Below are 16,781 nucleotides of genomic sequence, written 5' to 3' on the forward strand. Positions count from 1 at the left end.
GGTGTCCCCAGCGATATGTGGCTGAGGCAGAGCGGATGAGGTCCAACAGGGGACGTACCAGGCGTCGCATACGTAGGGTATGACGGGAGAGATCCGGCATGATACGAACGGTGGCTCCATCGAAGTCAGAGGGGCCCTGTCGCCAGGCCTGTCTAATAATTTCCTCCTTCACAGCAAAAAAGTGCACTCTGCAAAGAACATCTCTGGGCGCGGAGGGCGTGGGAGGGCGGGCGCCAGTGACCCTGTGGACCCGATCCAGTTCTATGGCCGCATCGTGGGGTTTACCCGGTAGGGTGTTCAGAATGGCTGCCACAGTGTCCCTGAGGTGAACGCCCGTTGTAGCCTCTGGGATGCCGCGCAGGCGGAGGTTGTTTCTGCGATTCCGGTTTTCGGAGTCGTCCAGACGGAGGTGCATGGATAGCAGGCGGGAGTTAGTCAGCCTGGCGTCTTCTTCCAGTGCTTCCATTCTAGCTGACAGGGCGGTGGTGGCCGTCTCCACTGAAGTGACTCGGTCGTCCACCTCAGTGATACGGTGAGTGAGGTCATGCAGTTCCTTTTTCAGGGCTGCGACTATGGAGGCCGCCATATTATCCAGGTCGCTTTTAGTGGGCAGATGTGGCAGTAGGCCCTGCAGGCCGCTGTCGTCCCGAGCATCCAGGCCTGACGTGATCGAGGACTGGGAGGAGCCGGGCGGGGATGCCGGTCTTGTCAGCGCTGGCGTCTGGCTTAAGGACCCAGGGCAGAGAAAGTCAGGGGGGTCCCCTAAGTCGGGGGTCAGGGAAACCGTGGCACGGCCCGTCTTCTTACCCGACTGGAGACCGGCCGCCGAGGAGCGGGTCAGCGCCATCTTGGATGGGGACGATGCGGCAGATGTCGGGATCCGGCGGGCGAAAATGTCGTACAGTGCTGCGGGACGGAGGGCTCCGTGAGTACTGTGGCTCCTCTGCTCCTTGGGCATGTAGATGAAAAGTCAAGTGGTGATGAAAAAGTCAGCGAAATACGTAGGTCTGGCTTGGTGACCGCAGAGCTCTCCCAAAACTTGTCCTCACGGCTCCATGTCCAGGCCACGCCCCCCAGGCTATTCCTTTTTAATGTAAAGCTACTTTTTTGCACTGTTGTCCCATTCACAGATAAAACAGTACTTGGTATATTCAAGTTGCATTCCAAGCAGCAGGGACACTTTTAGAACTGTACAGATATTCCAGTTTTACTAGGTGTACTGGATGTGCTTCAACAACAGTTCCATGTTTTCATATGTTTCCATCATGTGTGCAGCATAGTCAACAGGTACAGAAGGGTATACATTGCCGCTGTGTAACAAGACAACCCTGAGGCTTAATACTGATGAATCAATAAATAGATGCCATTCTAGTGGGTCATGCTCACAACCCAAAGCCGTGAACAAACCGTCAATGTCAGTACAGTGAATGAGGTTGTCTACCTGTGCAAATAAACTTTTTAAATCATCTTGATGACTTTGGAAGACAGAAATTTTAATTACTAGTGATGGCAAACACCATTCTCGCAGTCTTGCACCAAGTAGTCCTGCTTTTAATTTTGACAAACCCAGGCCTTTGACCAGGTTGGTTAATTCTGACTGTGTTATGAGGAGAGACTTGCCAGACATACATGATTCAAAATCCGGATCATTGTCACTGTCTGTATTTGGTTGGTGTACTGCAGCATCACCAGCATTGTCATCTGTTTTGTCAAAGCTCCATTTATCTGGTGGCTTCGATACCGGCATACTTTTATTATGTGGCACTGGTCTACTGGTCTCATGGCTCAAGGTGGATTGGGGTACTCAATTGATTTCTTATTTTTAGCAAAGACACCAGAGACATTAGTTAGAAGTAACAGTTCATTATGTGATCCTTGTTCTCGCCATATCTTTGGGAAAGCAAATGGCATTGCCTTTCAAATCCTTTGAGCCAAGCTTCCCAGATCGACAGTAAATCTTGCACAACAAATGTGAGGAGCCCATGCCTGATCACCAATCTTACAACCAAAGTAGAGTTCATACGTTTTCTTAACAAGTTCCGTTATGGCGCGTGAGAGCTTAGAGACTTTGAGACTTACAGTAGGTGTATACTCACCACAAATGTAACAGAATGTGTCACGGCTGTTTCGACATTGGCGAGACATTTCTGATGTCACCAGCATAATACAGTAAGCGTATACTTGCCACAAATGTAGCAGAATGTGTCACGCCTGCTTTGAAAGTGGCAAGACATTTCTGATGTCAAAAAAACATATTATAGTAAGTGTATATTTGCCACAAATGTAGCAGAATGTGTCGCGACTGTTTAGACATTGGCAAGACATTTCTGATGTCACCAACCGTACTACAAAAACTACAACAGCAAGTCTGTAACTGGGTTAGGCCTAGTTGTTATATTGTGAGCTGCCTTTAGCCCTAACAGCAGCATACACTAAGTCTGAGCACTCACAAAGCATCATATAATGCAATAGAAAATAAGTCAACTAAAAATTTGACAAGAAAAGATTTCAAAAAATGTTATCTGATTAGTTAAATTACATTTTATTTCTTGATTAGCAGCTCAAAATCCTAAAATACACCCAGCAGTGTTGAAAAAGCAAAATCTTTGTTGTCCAGTGTTATTAATAATTCTGCTGAGGCTTTCCAGACATGTTTACACTCTTTTTCAATTTCTCCATGCAACCAATATTTTGCATTAGTTAGTATAACAGTGTGAGGCGAGATATCAGAGTTATGAATAATTAAACTTTTAAAACTGGGATTTTGGATTATGTTATCAAAATGAATATAAATAGACAGGATGCAAATCCTTCCACTCCGATCTAATTGACAACTGTTTTTATTGGGGACAAAATGTCTATAGTAGGTTTCAGCTAACCATCTCCCGCTGTGTGCACATCCTCATTAAGGATAATCTCTTTATTTAAAAGATTGGTGCTAAATAGCCATTTGCATGATATGATTAAAGCCCCAGAGATGTTCCTTTTTTTAACCCATAAGGTGCGGACTTTGGATGCTGGAGCTGTTCACAGGAAGAAAGATTATCCTGAAAAAAACATCTTTCAATAAGGTACAATGACAGCACAAGAAACTGAGGTCTAATATTCATAAACAGAAACATTATTTTCTGGAAAAAGGTTTTTAACTTGTTGCCATCTGTCTGTTGTAATGGAGACGGACGGACAGCTATCAGCAGGTTCACGTATATATATACACATCCTTTTTTTTTCTTGCTTGTGCACGCCCCCTAGCGTGTGCACGAGCAGACAAGTGTAAATACACTGTCCATTGGACAATGTCGTTTAAACAACTTGTTGCAGAGCAAGTGAAATCGGCTCTGTTCTGTGTGATCGCTGTGAGCAATCACAGCAGATCACTAAATGGAAACAATGCCTGCAGTTTACAGCTTTCACTGTTCGATTGTGAGAGGAGAGGAGACTTTCTTGACAGTGACTACTATTTGAAAGAATACTGTGTTAATCAGCATTTGTTCCAGCACAAATTTTGCCACAGTGCCAGCCTTCTGGGTTTTTTTTCAACATTTTCGGTAATTTTTCTTTAATATAAAAAATAAATAAAAACCCCAGTGGTGATTAAATACCACCAATAGAAAGCTCTATGTGTTCCCAAAAAAAGATATAAAATTCATTTTGGTACAGCGTTGCTTGGCTGAATAATTGTCATTCAAATTACTGCAGCGCTGAATACTGAAAATGGCCTGGACAGGAATGGGGTTTAACACCCTGGTCTTCAAGTGATTAAAGATGAACTCCTAGCAGATAAATGACCAGTATTGGTTTGTTTTGCTTGCATCAGAACTGCCTCTCTCCCGAAACCAGTCAAAGAAAATGCAAAGAACGCTTGAAGAGGTTGATACAGATCAACTGCAGGTCAAATAAACCTCACAACATATTCTAAATTATTTTAGATGCATTACAGTTAACATGTTTGTGATCAACTGGCTCCAACTCTTATAGCTGTGCTTTCTGAACTTCCTGTCAAGTACAACACAGTCTACAGAAGCTGTCCATCTACTTGCATGGAGAAACACACACAGCTTACTAGCACACACAAGGGTGACTCCATAAGTTCCTGCAATGGAAAAGAGCCACCCTAAAACATGATATCATCCATTGTAAATTATTTAATCATCCATTGTGAATGATTCAATGGGCATTTGAAATAGCTTAAAAAGCTTTTGACAAAATTTTGGGGTTTGATAAAGAGTTGCACTACTATTGTGCGACGTAAATATTTGCAACTGCCACCATTTCATTCTACAGAAAATAAATAATGTTTGGGGGTTTTAAGTAATTGTTATATATATATATAACATGTATGCAAAAAAAGGCCTTGGCAGCTAAAGGGTTAATGGTACTTGGTCCCATTTAGAACAGCATAGCAAGCTATGACCCAAGAACATCCTGTGCTTTAGATATTGTGCACAGGAGGTGACCTATTCTCAACATTTGGTGAGTCTTGCTTTTGCTTAAAAAGTACATCTGAGATTTATCTTTATACATTTAGCTTTATAGGTCTATTACATTTATCACTGCACAAAAGTTCATATTCATCATGAGCTACCTTAATGCAGAGAGTGCTTGCAAATAAAGGCAACCCTGCCTAGTTCCATGTTAACTTGTTTGTTGGTAGCGAGATCATTTTAAAGTCAATAAAAGGTTGGGAGTGAAGTAATTATAAGCCATAAATACAATTTCCCAATACATCAAAGATGTATCCAAATCCTTTTCTATATCTAAGACAATAATAGAAAGGGGCAGCTTAGAGTTGTGGGAATAATGGATTATATTTTAAATGTTTCTAATATTATTAGATAGTAATCGCTGAAAAGACAGTATCAGGATCAGGACAAGAACATGGGATATCACTGAACTATATCATTGGAAAGTTTGAGGAAATAGTGAGCAAGACTTAAATCCTTGAATAAGTTTTATGACTAAATAAATGCATCTCCTCTGAGAGCTAGTCATTTCTCTGTGTATTTATGTGATAATATAGAAGAAGAGGTTATCATAGTTTATATGTTAGCCCATAGTAAGCTTGCCTCTTCAGCAGTTTTGTCTAAGACAGTATTAAGGGTAAAAACCAAGTTACCATACCAAGTGTTTGTTATTGAAAGGTGTGGAAGCTAAAATCTCAATTCCAGCTTGATCAGCTCTTACATCCAATGCCACCCTAAACACCCACCATATACAATACATTCACTAAGAAATATAAGAAATGTACCTATATATCCACCAGCAGAATGTGCAGTGTGACTGCTCATACACCCCTGTCAGTTCTCAGGTTCTCAGAAATTCCGTCTCGGCATCAGTGTTGAGGAACCTCATACATCTTGTGTGCAGACTGCACTCCGTGTCTAGTGTATTCCCAATGCTTAGTATGCCGCCAGACATAATATCTTATTTTGCCTAGTTTCTCTTAGTTTTCTTTTCTTACTGAACCCTTATTTTATGTTGTGTGTTTTTTTGCACTGTATTTAGCACTTGTGCTATTCACATTACTGTTTAATGTTCACATTTGCAAGTACATTTGTTATTCAAAACTATAAACACTCTTGTTATAACATATTCATGGTTTTGTTAAGTTTTGTATGTCAGTGTGGGTATTCGCCTGCTTTCTTCGTCCCTGAAAAGGATCCACAGATTCCTGCATTAGCTGTCAACATTTTTGTCAACAGATTCAGTCACTAATAATGAATGGCATAGGTTTCTAACTGGCTCAGTCAGTTAAATGATGGATGGGATTATCAGCAATGGCAGCGACTATCCTTCTGTTTTTATACATCCATTTTAAGTACTGCCATTATTTAATCTTAATTGGAACATGTTTACGTGCCCAAAAGTACTGGGTTTATGACCCAGGGTATAAGATGTAGATTTAGCTCAGTTTAAACTCTTTTCTGCTATGATTATTAAATTCAGGTGAGGTCCTCTGCCAGCTTCTTGGATTTTGTGGCCTAGGTCAGGGTGTCTTTAAGAATCCTTTCTATACAGTACATTAAGGTTGTAGTGTACATAGTGTACATAGTTAGTCAGGTTGAAAAAAGACACATGTCCATCGAGTTCAACCTATAGGGATATGAAAAGAAAAAAAGAATGCAGAAAATCTGTTCCAACAGGGGAAAAAAATGCCTTCCTGATCCCATAAGGCAATCGGATATTCCCTGGATCAACAATCTCTGATGCTTAATATACCTATAAGAACTCCATATCCAGTAATATTCTGTGCATTTAGGAATACATCCAGATTTTTTGTTAAACAATTAACTAGAACTAGCTCCTGGGGGAGTCTGTCCCACATTTTCACAGCTCTAACTGTGAAGAATCCTTTCCATATGCAAAGGTCAAACCTCTTTTCCTCCAGACGCAAATAGTGCCCCCTTGTCCTTTGCAGTGACCCTAAAGTGACATTAAACCCTCAGATTTTTTTAACATAAACCAATACTGTAATGTGTGCCTTACTGTAATACATGGTAGTTTCCCTTCTCTTTGCTGCTCTTCCTTTTAAATCTGTATCTCTTCTCATGCTGTGGGAGAACGTCCCTTTGCAGCTGAGTGCCTCTTCCTGTAGTGCTGACTCAGGTTGTGAACCTGCACACAGACACCATGTATCCATTCCAGAGACAAGGCTGTCTGCTGCAAAACAGAAGTTCTGCCCAGCATGAGAAGAGATACAGATTTAAAAGGAAGAGCAGCAAAGAGAAGGGAAACCACCATGGATTACAGTAAGGCACACATTACAGTATTGTTTTATGTTAAAAAATCTGAGGGTTTAATGTCACTTTAAAGTGAATAATTTGGCACCAAGCTCACTATATGGACCATTTATGTATGTATACAGTATGTCCCCCCTTAATCGCTTCTTCTCCAGAGAGAACAAATTCAGGTCAGCTGAGGTCCTCCATGCCTCTTATGAGTTCAGTTGCCCTTCGCTGCACTTTCTCCAGTTCCACAACATCCTTTTTGTGAACTGGGGCCAAAAACTGAACTGCATATTTGTATTGTTAGGGGAATCCAGCAGGATCGCAGGACACAGGCTTTGCAAATAAAGTAAAGTGTATTAACTTAAATAGCTTCACAGCAGCAAAATAACAAAACAGTTCATCTTCACTGACCAGCTGGCCAACTCAAACAGCAACTCTTCAGTACAACACAAAAGAACAGTCTCACCGGCATGAAGATTTCAGAGCTGCAATCGCAGTTTAAACAGTCCCAGACTTCAAGGGTAACTTTCCCAGTCTACAGATTTCCAGCAAGATTACTGACATTCAAGCTCACAGCAGTACACAGATCCCCACTCTCCAACCTACTCCACACTACTCCTCACCTGCTAGCTATCACTTCCTGTCTTTTAAACACACTCTTCCTCCAGCAGGTGAGTTAATCCCGGCTCATCCTTTAAAGGGACAACAGTCCAAACAGAGGGGAAATATAGCGTCCTTCCAGGACCCAGCCCCGGTGTCCTGTACAATATTCCAGATTACTAATGCTTTGTACAGGTGCAGGATTATGTCTCTCTCTCTGGAGTCTAGACCTCTTTTAATACAAGAAAGTATTTTGCTTGCTTTAGAAACTGCAGCTTGACATTGCATGCAATTATTGAGTCTATGGTCTACCAGAACACCCAGATCTTTCTCCCTCATTGACTCCCCCAAACATACTCCCCTTTAGAGTGTATGACGCATGCATGTTTTTAGTCCCCAAGTGCATAACTTTACATTCATCAACATTAAATCTCATTTGCCAAATAGATGCCCAAGAGAAGTTAGTTTTTCTTTTCTTCGATTTGGGTGGTTTACTTTGGTAAATAAATAACACAATGTGGTTAGAATTTGTAGGCCAACTACAGTTAGGTATGTGGATGAATAACTGATGAATGTGCTGAATGTTGTGGAAAACATTTTATCTTTTTTTTTTATTTTCCTAAAAAAAATACCTACAGAACAACCTTACTTCTTGTTTTAAAACCAAAATGTATTTGTTATCTCAGTAAGAAAATGGTAAACAAGTATACATTATTGATGGTGTATTTTATCTGCTGAGATTGACACTTCAAGATTAAGATTTGTGTCACTGCTACCTAATAATGACAGAATTGATTATTTTCATTTTGTGTTGGAAGAACTTATATTAAAAAAAGATTTTTATGAAACTTGTATACTAGTGATTATATCTCTGAGTAACACTGCAAAGTCCCAGATGAGGCAAGAACAGATTTAAGCCTGCTGAATTTAACAGGGTCAGCACAGAAATTTAACATTAACCAATGGTTTGCAAATATCCACCTCAGGTAAATTGACCAGTCCAGGTCAAACCAGGCAATCAATTTACACATCTCTTCCCAGCACTCATTGTGCCAAAGTAAAAATACAAGACAACTCTGCCAGTGTGGTATTACTTTTTATCTTATTAATGTAAAAGACACCTTAAAGGGCATCCTCTCCTGATCAGCTTGTGTGAAAGGTAGGTAGAAGTGACAGGTTTAGATAACTATTTAAACTGCTAGAAAAAGCTGCATGTGTGTTTTCAAAAACCTGTGCACTAGTCTGGTATCTCCTTGAGAGCAGATTTTTCAGATTAGAAGAGTCAAAAGTGTGGGTCTATGTACAATGAACCCATTACTTTTAGATTGGCTGGAAGAAGGAAGACATTAGGAAGGCTACAAGCAATACAAGGCAATACAGGGAAGTTGAAAGCTAAAATAATACCAAGCAGGCTGTCATATGTACCAAGAAAAGTTTAAAATATCTAACTAACTAGAGTGATTCAGACTGATCGAGGTACTGTAATACCACAATCTAGCAAAATCAGTTCTCAACTCTTTTAAGCAACTACAGTTCCATGCCCACTTTACTTGCATTACTTTAGTCCATAGTTGCCTTGATGAGATGATGACTTTTTAGGAATGTTTTGAATTAAATGGTACTGGTATGAGTCAGTTTTAAGCATGCTCAGATACTTACACTCTCAATACATTCCACAGTAAATGGCAGGAATATCCAAAGACAGAAAGAGACCCAGTTGTTACAAATGTTTGACTCTTGGCACTGCTGTCTATTGATAATTGAAGGGAATTGTAACAACAACTGACATGAAATTTCAGCTGTGAGAAAGTTTAGAGCTTAGTTTTAATGAAAATCTCTTTTTCCGTTCTACTGATTATATTACTGTACTTTCTTACAGCAGGTAATATAAACTAGGGCCTCCAGTTCCTCTTTAAACTTGTTTCTGTCCCTAGTGAAAGCTACGTGCTTTAAAAAAGCCACCAGTCTAGGACTACATAAATAACTGCCTCAGTTGGTAATGAGACATTTTAAAAACAAAGTTTAATTCATGTTTTTCTTTGCGTATGAGTGTGTTTCCTTGTAATTTAACAGTTTCCTTCAGATAAACCCTGCTGGCTACCTAAAAAAAAAATGTAGTCACTGTGAATAAGGCAGTCTATGCATTACCTGGGATAGAGGCCAACACCAACGTCCTGCATCTCCCCATCACTGATGGTGAAGCTGTTACAAGTCACCTGTAAAAACAAGCAAAGTAAATCTGGGATTAGTGGGTTTTGACCTAGAGGAAAAGAAACATTCAATAAATAAAGTCTATAGCATTCAGCAAATTGCTCTAGAAGATCATAAACCACCAATGCCAGCAGGGGAACAAGTTCCAGTTATCACACATGTGCCCTAGTTTCCTGCAGCGTTTTAACCATTTCACAAGGACCAGTCACAAAAACATAAATAAAATGAAAATATTGGTCTGTATAAGGTGTTCTTAATTAAGGCGAACAATGTGAACTTATGCAACCAGGAAGCTGAGTGCCTCTAATGTTACAAACTGGAGCTTGTAAAGAACACGCAGTAAGAACAGGCAGTAAAAATATATGGCTGGGACAAGCTACAGCTAGCGGCAATATGTTTATTTATTAGCACATTTGTTAACTGGGTCCATTGACATCGGTCAGTTATTTCTGTATTACTGAAAAATCCCATCTACATAGAAATAACTGCTACTGAAAAAGCAAAAAAATATGTAAATATAGACGTATCTCTGATACAAGCATTGCATAGTGTCTGTCATATATGAGTTTACACACTTTATTTTTAGTTTAAGAAAATTGCCTAGTACCAAAACCAGAATGTATTGGTCTTGTCCAATGTAATGTACATAGGAAGAATTACAATCCTTCGACTTGCACTTGAATAGCACAGCATGATATTAAAACACTACGATAAAATACAAAGAGGCTGTATTGCGGACTACTCATTTTTAAAATGCTTGTTACCTGGCTGCCAAGTTGAAACTCTCTTTAATTCTAAAATTTTAATTTAGTGATTAAAAGTCACTGAAGTATGCAGATATACTTGTTTCATGTTAGAGAATGAAAACATAAAGGCAGAGGGTCAGCGTCTCAGTAGGAGGTTAACAATGTTCCCATATTTGTTTGAAGAAAAAAAGAAGAAAATAAAACAGTAAATTTGCCTTTTTTGTAACAAAAATACTTTCTCTTAGATCAACTATGTAACATTGCAAGAGTTGTATCTAACTCCATTGTAAATTCCACTGCTTTGGGTCTGTAGATACTAAAAATAAACAAAGGCAGTAAAGTTGAAGTCTGCCAATAACTGTGCCTAAATGGGATGTTCTCCATAAACATGTGCTTAGTCCCAGAATTGTTTTGAAATCACAAAAGGGGTTATGTGGTTATCAAATACAGTATATCGGTCTTTAAAATAAATGGAGCTACGTTAAATAGCATTTTCACTAACAGCACCTATAAACACTTGCAGACCATTCGATCTATAATAGTACCTTCATGACTGGTACTGGGAACAGAAAAGAAAGAATATATTTGCAATGAGCTATTTCGTACATATATACTGTACAGTACTGTGCAAAAGTTTTAGGCATGTGTTGAAAAATGCTGTAAAATAAAAATGATTTCAGAAATAAAAGTGTTAATAGTTAATTTTTTTATCAATTAACAAAATGGAAAGTAAATTAACAGAAGAGAAATCCAAAACAAATCAATATTTGGTGTGGCCACCCTTTGCCTTCAAAACAGCATCAATTCTTCTAGGTACATTTGCACACAGTTTTTGAAGGAACTCGGCAGGTAGGTTGTTCCAAACATCTTGGAGAACTAACCACAGATCTTTTGTGGATGTCGGCTGCCTCAAATCCTTCTGTCTCTTCATTTAATCCCAGACAGACTCAGTGGTGTTGAGATCAGGGCTCTGTGGGGGCCAACCTATCACTTCCAGGACTCCTTGTTCTTCTTTACACTAAAGATAGTTCTTAATGACACTGGCTGTATGTTTGGGTTCATCGTCAAAAATTTGAGGCCAATCACACGCCTCCCTGATGGTATGGCATCATGGATAAGAATCTGATTCTATTTCTCAGCATTGAGGACAACATTGATTCTGACCAAATCTCCAACTCTATTGGGAGAAATGCAGCTTCAGGATTGCGAGGAACCTCCACCATGCTTCACTGTTGCCTGCAGACACTCATTATTTTATCGCTTTCCTGCACCTTAACCTTGTTTCCACGTCGGAGGTATGACTTTTTGGCCTCAAGGCCACAGAAAAATGGCAGCAGGTGAGTCAAAATTTTAAATATCTGGCTGTAGCAGGAGGCAGTTTGTTCGCAATAAAATAATGAGTGTGTGCAGGCAACAGTGAAGCAATGTGTAGGTTCCTAGCAAGTCTAGGGCTGCATTCCTGCCAATGGAGTTGTAGATTTGGTCAGGATCAATGGTGTCCTCAATGATGAGAAATACAAGCAGATACTTATCCATCATGCTATACCATTAGGAAGGCAGGCGTGTGATTGGCCCCAAATGTATTCTGCAGCAGGACAACGACCCCAAACATACAGTCAATGGCATTAAGAACTATCTTCAACTATATACAATGCCCAGGTAATAGAAATTTGATAGATGTACCCCCACAAATTGAGGACATAAATGCTTTGTTAGTCCACAAACTTTGATGGGATCAGGCAATTTTTTTCACAAGGTCTCCAAATGTCTTTCTTTTTTAAAGGCTAAGCTGCACATAGATAGCTACACCCAACTCAACCATAATTTTTGTTTTCAGCATTCGCAATGCATGACTGCAAGTTCTGAAAAAAATAATATTTTCATCCATGTTGTCTAAACTTGCTACCATCTATCATTACATAAATCCAGGAGGATCTCAAGACTAATGACATCAGATGTAAAAGACTATATCAGTCACCAGTTCATTCTCCATGAATCACCTTATTATTGCCAACCAAGGTCTTAAAACATTTGTTTGACCTCTCAGCAGTTGCAATATGTATTACTTCACTACTTAAATATCTTGTGTTTCTGGAAACATTTATTTAGTATTTGTAATCAAGCAATTGACTATCTACAAAGCTCACTCTGAGCATAACATCTTAAAAACAAATTAGCTGAATGGAGTCATTAGGAAGCTTGTGAGACAAATGTACATAGGAAATTAGGTTAGACAATAGTTTGTAACATCAGGATTGAAAACAGAATAAAAACAATTACACAAATCACTAAATTGCTGGATAGATATTTGGAAGATTTTGAAAAGACATTCAGTTATCTTTATTTATAATATGTTCCACTAAGTGTAATTTTGATTTTAACAGCAAGGTTACAATTTGCAGTTGTTACACCAGGGTTTAGCCTCACCCCTACGGCCACATTATAACCAGGGAGATCTGTTCAAAATCATGTAAACCAAATGAAGTGAAAGCTCCATTACCATTTTAAATCTAAATTCCAGGCAAACAGATACACACATAGTTGAAATACATATAAATGAGCAGTTTTACCTGACACAGCCATTGTCCACTTAGCTCTTAGATCTACAGATTAGTTAACATCTAGTTCTTAGATTTTCTGCCTGACAAAAAAAAATGGTGACTGGACTTTTTTCTGTGCAGTTAAAGGAGAACTATGAGATGAGTGATTTCCACTCACCTCATAGTTTTAGCCGACCTGTGACAATGAGACTGTCACAGGTCGGCTCAGTAGATCGGGAGGTGAGCGAACACATAGCAGGTTCGCTCACCTCTCGATCCTGTCACGGCTCTCTGCCGTGACAGGGGGAGGGGCTGGATTCCCCTCTCCCCGCTCCGATCTGCCAGCGTTGACTGGCGGAACGGACGAGGGCGGGGGCGGGTACAGCTGGCTCTGCCTCTAGATAGGCAGAGCCAGCTGTCACTCACGCAGCTGGGCGGATCCCGTCATCTACGTCGGGATCCGCTCCAGCTCCGGCGTCTCAGTATACTGCGAGCTGTAGCTCACGGTATACTGAGCTTAGGGTAACGGGAGGACGCTAGTTTGTGTCCTTCCGTTACCCTAAGGAGAACTATGGGGAAAAACACTGACCCCATAGTTCTCCTTTAAGCAATAAAGCTAGGTCACGTTCCTGCCCTCAACCTGAGGCTGAACAGTGACTGAGCAGCAGCCTATTCCTCTGTCAGTTTGCTCTGTCCCACAGTCAGCATGTTCCCTTACAGCACATGTGCATTTAGCCTTGCTAACTAGATCCTAGTTCTCCTCTTCAGTTCCTGTGTTCTATCAAAGATTGTGACTGGGTTGGAATGTGTGACCGGTCACACATTTTAAGGTAATCACGCCCACTTTTTCTGAGGTAAAACATGTGACTGGCAAAAGGTGAAGAATGCCAACGCTTTACCAGCTGTTCCAGGGCAGATCGGCATTGCAGATGGTACGTGCAGGAGAACCGATCTGCCCTGGAACAGCTGATGGGTCCTGAAATGTGACTTCTATCCGACTTTGTGGAATGTGAGAGCGCACTCACAAAGTCGGATAGAAGTGATATTTCAGGACCGATCAGCTGTTGCAGGTCAGATCGGTTCCCCTGCACATATGATCTGCGATGCCGATCTGCCCTGGAACAGCTGGAATTCTTCCCCTTTTGCCGGTCACATATTTTACCGCAGAAAAAGTGGGTGTGATTACATTAAAATGTGTGATCACGACCGGTCACACATTCCACCGCCGAAAAACTGGGCGGGATCAGGTTAAAATGTGTGATCACATAAACGGTCACACATTCTAACGCAGTCACAAACTTTGATAGAACACAGCAGTGCACAGTGATGCTGTACAATTAAAGCAGAACTCTGGATAAAATGTCCATTAACCCTTGCAGTGGGGCTACACCAGCACTGCAAGGGTTAATTGCTCATTTGTGCCTAGGTTCAAAAATAAAAAAGTTATACTCACTATAATAACTACATTAACTGTTTTTTTTATACTGTATCTGTCTGTTCAGCTTTAAAGTGAACCTGTGGCTAAGCGATGGAGAATCAAATATTCGCATATTCTTAAGAAGCATTAAAGGAGCTTTTCATTGACCCCTGCAACTGCAGCACTGTGAAGAAATTCAAAGGTGGGCCCCTGTTTCTTTTTTTTCATTCTCCTAACAAAAAAAAACCCCATGCCAATAACTCTAGAGACAGAGAGGAAAATATTTAAGAGCTTTGCTGAAGTATATTGGTGGTCCCTTTTGTTTTAAGTTTAATAATCATTCACTTTAACAGACCTCAGAACTTGGCATCCTAATGTACAGCTTTTTACAAGATCACAAGGGACAGAGCAGTCTCCAGCAGCTACCTATCCACTAGCTTGGAGAAGGGAGGAAGGAGGAGCAGGAAGGAGGGTAGTGGATTACCCTGATATGCCTATGTATTTGTGGAGACACTCACAGCATAATAGCACACAAAAGGGTGGCTCCATAAGACCCTGCAAAGTAAAGGCGCCACCCTAAAACAGGATTATCAGTGCCAGTGCTCAGGGGACCAGCTGATTCTGTAGTAATTTTTAAGCACTTTTTTTTTTTCTTTTGGAAAAAGGCTTAAGCCATGTGAATAAAAGGTGAGTAGGTGACCATTTCACCTCCTTGGCTCGGGGTTAATTTTCAGTACCATAAGCGGTAACCCCGCGCCACACTCAGGATTACAGCCTAGCATCTCTTACCTTGTCCACGATCCCTGCTGAGTCCTCCGGCCAATGCCGGCATTCATCTTCCGGGTTCCGTCCCCTCCATCCCTTGCGAGCGTCCGCGTCGCAGGGGGGCGGATCAGGCGGGAATTTCAAAGTAAAAAAAAAAAGAAGAGATAGAACAAAAATAATGATACCGACAGAGAGGTTAAAAGAATTTCCACTAAAAAAACAAAAAAATTTGGTGTTAAAGTGACACTATGCTCAAAAGGTAATGCACTTAAAAATGCATTCAGGGCACCAGTAGACATGTGCAATTCATTTCTGAAAAATTTGTTTTTCGGACATAACAGAAATAATGAATGAAAACGATTTCGCATTTCCGAAAACGAAATTCCCGACGAAATTCGTTTGTGGATGAATTTTCAGTGCAGCAAAGTAACATTAACTGCTTGAAGACCAGGTGTTTAGAAGGGGGTTCCTGGCCAGACCATTTTTCAGTATTCAGCGCTGTGGTACTTTGACTGACGTTTATTCCGTCATCCGTCATATTTTACCAAAAAACTATATTACCCAGTTTTTTGGTAAAATATAAAAGATCGGGTCACGTCGGGTAAATAGACACCAAACATGTCAAGCTTTAAAATTGTGCGCACCCACGAAATTGCAGAAAACTACCATACCCAAAATTGGCCATAGGCGACGCTTTAAAAGCTTTCACCGCTTATCAGTTTAGTGTTTTCAGTGATTGATGGCCCTAGAATGATTGCTCTCACACCGACATTCACGGCGATATGTAACATGTGTGGCGTAATGGGCGCAATCATCTTTTTTGCACGTATGCACCCCCGACGCATGTTTGCATGCGTGTATGTATGGGTGGGGACTTTTTTTTTAAAATGTTTTTTTATTCTTTTTTATGTGTAACTTAAAATTTTCGGGGGTGGGGGGGAACTTTAATTTGTTTTCCTTTTTTTTTTTTCTACTAAACTTTATTGCGATCACATACGGGGGCTAATAAAACCCCCCTATGTGATAGCAAAATATGTGACAGGTCCTCTTTATGGAGACATCAGGGGTCTCCAAGACCCCTAATGTCACTTAGATCTGCTCCCTCAGCTTCTTTCCAGCATCTGAAGCTGGAGAGTGACACAAGAAAAAAAATATTTTTAATGTCAGTGCTGCAACGAAATGAATGAAACAAAAACAAAGATTCGTTCAGACTACCGCTAACTTATATCGTCCGAATTCGAATCCCGAAAAACGTATTAACTTTCGGACCCGAAAGAAGCTAAACTAATTTTTTGCCGGTGCACATGTCTAGGCACAAGCTTATTCTGCAGGAAACTTTTAAATACCAGGAATCAGCATCCAGTGGTTTATTCCACATTTGAAATAACCTAAAAACCTTTTTGAAATGAAATATCACTTTAACCAGTTGACATCCGCGGTGTTAAACCCCCTTCCCATCCAGGCCATTTTTCAGTATTCAGCGCTGCGGTACTTTAACTGACATTTATTCCGTCATGCAGCGCTGTACTGAAATGAATTTTATACCCTTTTTTGGGGACAGATAGAGCTTTCTTTTGGTGGTATTTATTCACCACTGGGGGTTTTATTTTTTTAATATATTAAGGAAAAATTACCGAAATTTAAAAAAAAAAACAGTTTCCCCTATATTAAATGATAAAACATTTATTTTTACCCAATTTTTTGGTAAAATATAAAAGACGGGGTCACGTCGGGTAAAAAGACACTAAACATGTCAAGCCTTAAAATTGCGTGC

General features: G+C 40.3%; 1 protein-coding gene across 1 annotated transcript in view; it reads right to left on the minus strand.

The window, feature by feature from the left end:
* SMYD3 (SET and MYND domain containing 3) overlaps positions 1-16,781 on the minus strand; it is a 423,906-nt gene that overhangs the window by 174,818 nt on the left and 232,307 nt on the right. The window contains exon 6 of the mRNA XM_018557057.1: positions 9,477-9,544. Coding sequence (XP_018412559.1) covers positions 9,477-9,544 — 68 coding nt within the window. The remainder of the gene's footprint in view (positions 1-9,476; positions 9,545-16,781) is intronic.

Source organism: Nanorana parkeri, unplaced genomic scaffold (assembly GCF_000935625.1).
Source record: "Nanorana parkeri isolate BGI_ZX_2015 unplaced genomic scaffold, ASM93562v1 scaffold264, whole genome shotgun sequence".
Taxonomy (NCBI): Eukaryota; Metazoa; Chordata; class Amphibia; order Anura; family Dicroglossidae; genus Nanorana; species Nanorana parkeri.